Source organism: Anastrepha ludens, chromosome 5 (assembly GCF_028408465.1).
Source record: "Anastrepha ludens isolate Willacy chromosome 5, idAnaLude1.1, whole genome shotgun sequence".
Lineage (NCBI taxonomy): Eukaryota > Metazoa > Arthropoda > Insecta > Diptera > Tephritidae > Anastrepha > Anastrepha ludens.
Window position 1 is genome coordinate 65,509,747 of NC_071501.1, and position 4,756 is coordinate 65,514,502.

At 47.7% G+C, this 4,756-nt stretch overlaps 1 protein-coding gene across 1 annotated transcript; it reads right to left on the reverse strand.

The window, feature by feature from the left end:
• Positions 1-1,350: 1,350 nt before the first annotated feature.
• LOC128864739 (uncharacterized) lies at positions 1,351-3,785 on the reverse strand. The gene is made up of 2 exons (XM_054104493.1): positions 3,521-3,785; positions 1,351-2,687 (listed from the first exon to the last, which is right to left on the reverse strand). The coding sequence occupies exons 1-2, from the start codon at positions 3,783-3,785 to the stop codon at positions 1,351-1,353; spliced, it is 1,602 nt and encodes a 533-aa protein (XP_053960468.1).
• Between the last annotated feature and the right edge of the window lie 971 nt (positions 3,786-4,756).

The window sequence follows — 4,756 nt, forward strand, 5'->3', positions numbered from 1 at the left end:
GTAATAGTTCACCTCACCGAATTTCCTGTCATACCATTTATCTATGTTTGGTATCAGTCTCTTTGTCCATTTTCCTTTCGCCTCTGACGCCCAGCGCTCTTGCCATATTTGGAGTGTGCGTGCTCGAGCTTGTTGCCTTCTGGTATTTGTGCGGTCGCATGTGTGGTCGTCTGTGTCATTTGTCTCGCTCTTTTTGAGGTCCCATAGTTCTTTTCGTTCCCTCGCTAGGAGATCTATGGGTATCGTACCGCTAATGATAAGTACTGCTGCTTCCGATACCGTGCGGTAAGCTGAGGCAACGCGGAGGGCAGCAGTCCTTTGGGCCTTGGCAAGAATCTTCCGACGACATTCTGATTTGAGTGTGTCCGCCCATACTTCACAGCCGTATAGCAAGATGGATATCGTTGTGTCCATGAGCAGCTTCCGCCTGCTTGCGATGGGGCCTCCGATATTAGCCATTAATCGTGATAAGTTTGTGATTATTTTGGCAGATTTTTCAGCAGCGTGTTGGATTTGTGCCCAGTAAGTCAGCTTGTTGTCAAGTCTGATGCCCAGGTATTTCATCACTTTTGAAGTCCTTATATTCTCCGTGTAGACCGGCATTATTACTTCTAGAGGTATGCGCGCCCTCGTAAGTAGAATTAGTTCCGTCTTTTCCGGAGCCAAGCTAAGGTCGTGCGAGTCGAGCCATGTCTTGATTCTTATCAACGTCTGTGAGAGTTTCCGTCTTGCCGCATCTAAATCGCGTGCGGTAATTACTGCTGCAACATCATCCGCATATCCCACTAGATAACATTCGTCGGGCATATCGATGTTGAAGATGCCGTCGTAGCTGACGTTCCAGAGATCAGGGCCTAAGATTGAACCTTGGGCCGCACCTGAAGTTAGCACTTTTGTCCGTTGTCCTCTACTTGTGTCGTAAATGAGTACACGATCTTTGAGGTAGCTACGGATCATCTTCATCAGGTATTGAGGTATTTTGTAACGCTTCTCAAGTGCGTCAATCATATCCTCCCATCTTGCGCTGTTGAAGGCGTTTCTTACGTCAATCGTGGCTAAGAGCACGATCGGTCGGGAGAAGTGATTTCTGCTCCGTGCTTTTTCTACACTCTTCACTACATCCTCAATTGCTCCGGTTGTCGACCTGCGTTGCCTAAAACCGTGTTGCCTATCTGAGAGGCCACCCGATTTGCTTATCGCTGCTGCTATTCGTGGCTTCAGCAGTCTTTCTAACAGTTTCCCTGTCGTGTCGAGCATGCACAAGGGGCGGTACGCTGATGGGGCTTCCGTGTCTCCTTTACCTTTGCTTATGAGAACTAGCTTTTGCCTCTTCCAGATTTTTGGGAAGATTCATTCACATAAGCAGACATTATACATGTTTAGCAGTACTTGCGGACGTTCGTTTGCGATGACTTTCAGCACCTCCGATGGGATTCCGTCAGGACCTGGCGCTTTGTTATTTTTGAGGGTTGCTGCTGCTGCCTTCAATTCCTCTACCGTGAAAGACGGTGGCAAGTCGTTTTCTTCTATGTATTCCCTATCTGCTCTGAGGTCGTGCGTAGGGAAGAGTGTATTCACTATGTTTTCCATAGTGGCTTCGCTAAGTTCAGGAGGGCGCTGCCTTGCCCCTAGCTTATTTAGCACGATTTTATATCCTAGTCCCCAGGGGTTTTGGTTTATATCGCGTCTTAGCTCCTCCCATTTTTCTTTCTTGCTCTTCTGGATGACCGTCTTTAAGATGCGTTTTGCCTCTTTGTATTCGGCGTGCTCTTCTATGGCGAGACCTGTTCTACGTGCTCTTGTGTACTTCCTCCTTTTTTTGATGCATATTTGCCTCAGACCGCAGATTTCATCTGTCCACCAGTACACGGACTTCTTCGGGTGTGCGCCTTTTATCCTGGGCATTGCTGCTGAGCACGCTTGCGTTAACCTTCTCAGGGTTATCTGTATTTTTAGTCTGGCGCTATTTGGCTCTTCATGGTTTGACTCGTTTTCGTCAATTTTGGCGATGAGCTTTGGTCTATCGAGCTTTCTTGCGTTCCATTTTCGTGAGCTTTTGTTGTATTTCGTTGCGCTTGTATTTGTCTCTCCAACACAGTAGGTGATGTACTGGTGATCACTGCCATTGTAGTCCTCAAGAACTGTCCATTCCCGTATATTACTAGCGTAACTCTCAGACACTAGAGTTATGTCCGGTATTGTGCCTTCACAGCCAGGTCTTCGAAAGGTTGCTTTGTTGCCCACGTTTGCAACGACGAGCCCTAGTCTTGCGGCCATGTCTAATATTCGTTGGCCTCTCGAATTTGTTGTTCGACTACCCCATTCCATGGCCTTGGAGTTAAAGTCTCCGGCGATGATGAGATTTCCGCTTATTTGGCGAGCTAAATCTTCAATATTTTCCAATTTAGCTTGGAAACCCGCGATGGTATCACTTGGCGTAAGGTAGCAGCTTATGATTGTGAGGCGATGGCTCGCTATCCAGACGTATCCATTTCCTGCTCCGCTATTCGTCACATGGAGCTTGGAAATTTCCTTGCACCATATTGCTGCTGTAGAAGAGAGGTCTTCTATAAACCAGCCAGCACTTGGAGAGGCGTACTGTTCGCTTAGTACTGCTATGTCTACTTCATGTTCCAGCATGATTTGTGGTAGGAGTAAATCTGCGGTAGTGCATCTGTGCATGTTGCCTTGAAGAATTTTTATCATTTCGACATATTTTCGCTGTATGCTAGGCATCTAGCTGACCCTAGAATGTGGTCAGTGTAGGCAAGACCTTTATCGCGGCATATACAACAGTCTGGTGGGTTGCTGCATTCCTTGATTTTGTGCCCTGGCTTCCCGCATCGTATACACAGGCCTTTACCTTTTCTATCAGGCCCCTTACACTCCCATTGTAAGTGTCCGGTTTCAAAGCATCGGTAGCATTTCTTTTTGTCAATGCAGAGCCTCATTTTGCAATTGATCCATCCGATCTTTATTCGTTCCTTCTGGAGAATTTTGCCCGCGTTTTCAGAGGTTAACGTCACGTACGCTCTTAGCTGTTCTCGGCTGTTTGGTGCTGATAGCTTAACCATGGTTTCCACATTGGTTTCGTCTAGTATTCGGTTTACTGCTGTTACAACTTCGTCTGCTGTAGTCAGCGAGTCTAGATCTCGTATTTCTATTGTTGATTTATTCTTCAACTCGTTCACGGAGGCTATGTCTCTCATCTTGCCCCTCAAAGTTTCATGGAATTCTGGGCCGGCTTTTGCGCCTTTGCCAAGTTCAAGGAGAAGCGCGCCCGTTTTCGTTTTCCTTATTGCTCGAACTTCCACCCGGTTTTCATCTGACTTAACATACTGCCGGAGGTTTTGCAAAACTTCAGCGTAGCTTCGTCCTTCTGCTGGTTTGAAGAGTACCGCTTCTGACCGTCTTTTAATTTTCCTTTCGCCTTTTCTTGTCTGGGGTCTCTGCTTGGTTTTTGTTTCTACGTCTTGTTTCTTCGTCTTCTTTCTTGTCACGGTTTGCCACTCCGTCTTACCAGTCTCGCATACCTTTTTCTTCGCCCCTTGCTCTACCGGGCTGGATGCCCTCCGCTTTGATGATGCAGCAGTCGGGGTCATCAGGTCGCTTGTCGCAGTTTGTGCTTCTGGTGGTTTCGCCGCCCTTGATTTCTCGGCCTCTTCTTCCGCTTTTGTCCAATTTCGTCGTAGACTTTCGATAATGTCGAAGAGCTCGTCTAACTCGGATACTCCGGACTTTACATCGCTGCTTATATTTTTCTGTTTCTGCATTGCCAGCTTCATTTTCTTAAGAGTGAGGCGGCACTTCGCGAGAGCTTCTTCTTCACCTATCCTCATCTTCGCTATAAACTCCTGTTTCGGTGAGTTTTTTCCGGGATGTAGGCCTTGTTCACCTGTGGGAGTGTCAAGCGCTTGTCGTTCACTTGCTTCAGGTAAGGACGGTGTCAGAGAGACGTCAGCCCTCTCGGTGGGTCTGCTTTTTTCCCCAAAAGTCCGTGGGGGCGAATGTTGGATCTTACTTTTCCTTCGGAAAGCTTCCAAGCCTTCGTATCCAGGTGATCCTCTTTGCTGTATTGACATCATTTGCTTAATTGTCTGTTGAGTTTTTGTATTCATCGTATTTGGGTCCCCGCTTCAAGCCGCTATCACCGCTCGATGTACAGTTGCCGTGTTATCCCCGCGGTTATCTATGCTATGCAGGGAGGCCGCGCAAGGGTTGACGCAAAGCCTTATGAGCTGTTGCGTTCAGAGCCAGGATGGCATAAGTCAGGAATTTCTCATCTGAGCCTGTACCGCTAACTTAATGGCGACGTAGCTTTGAACGTACTTGAAGACCCGCCACGGGTTTAACAGGACGGAGGCGGTCTACAACATTAACCTGAGAGCCGTTTCTACAGGATTTCACTCCTGTGTACTAAGGTAACAGACTGTTGTATCCGTCAGCCCGAAGTGTTCTAATCCAATTCGTTTGTCAAAATCTATATCCGTTTCGTTGCCATTTCCGCTTGTTACATCACACTCCGTGTGTGATGGTGTGAATACAGCCGCTCCAACTAGGAGAGCAGACGCTGACCAGAAAGCCGCTCACTGTGAGTCAGACGCTTCTGGGTTTTTGTATGTTCACCATGCCCACGCATGATGAAGGGGACACATAGTTATTGAAGGGCGGTGTCTATTCGCCTTTGTCACTGAGACTTCATTGGACTAGCTAGCTTTTGTGCCGCGCCCTCTGTTTCAGCCGCTCCCTGTCGGGG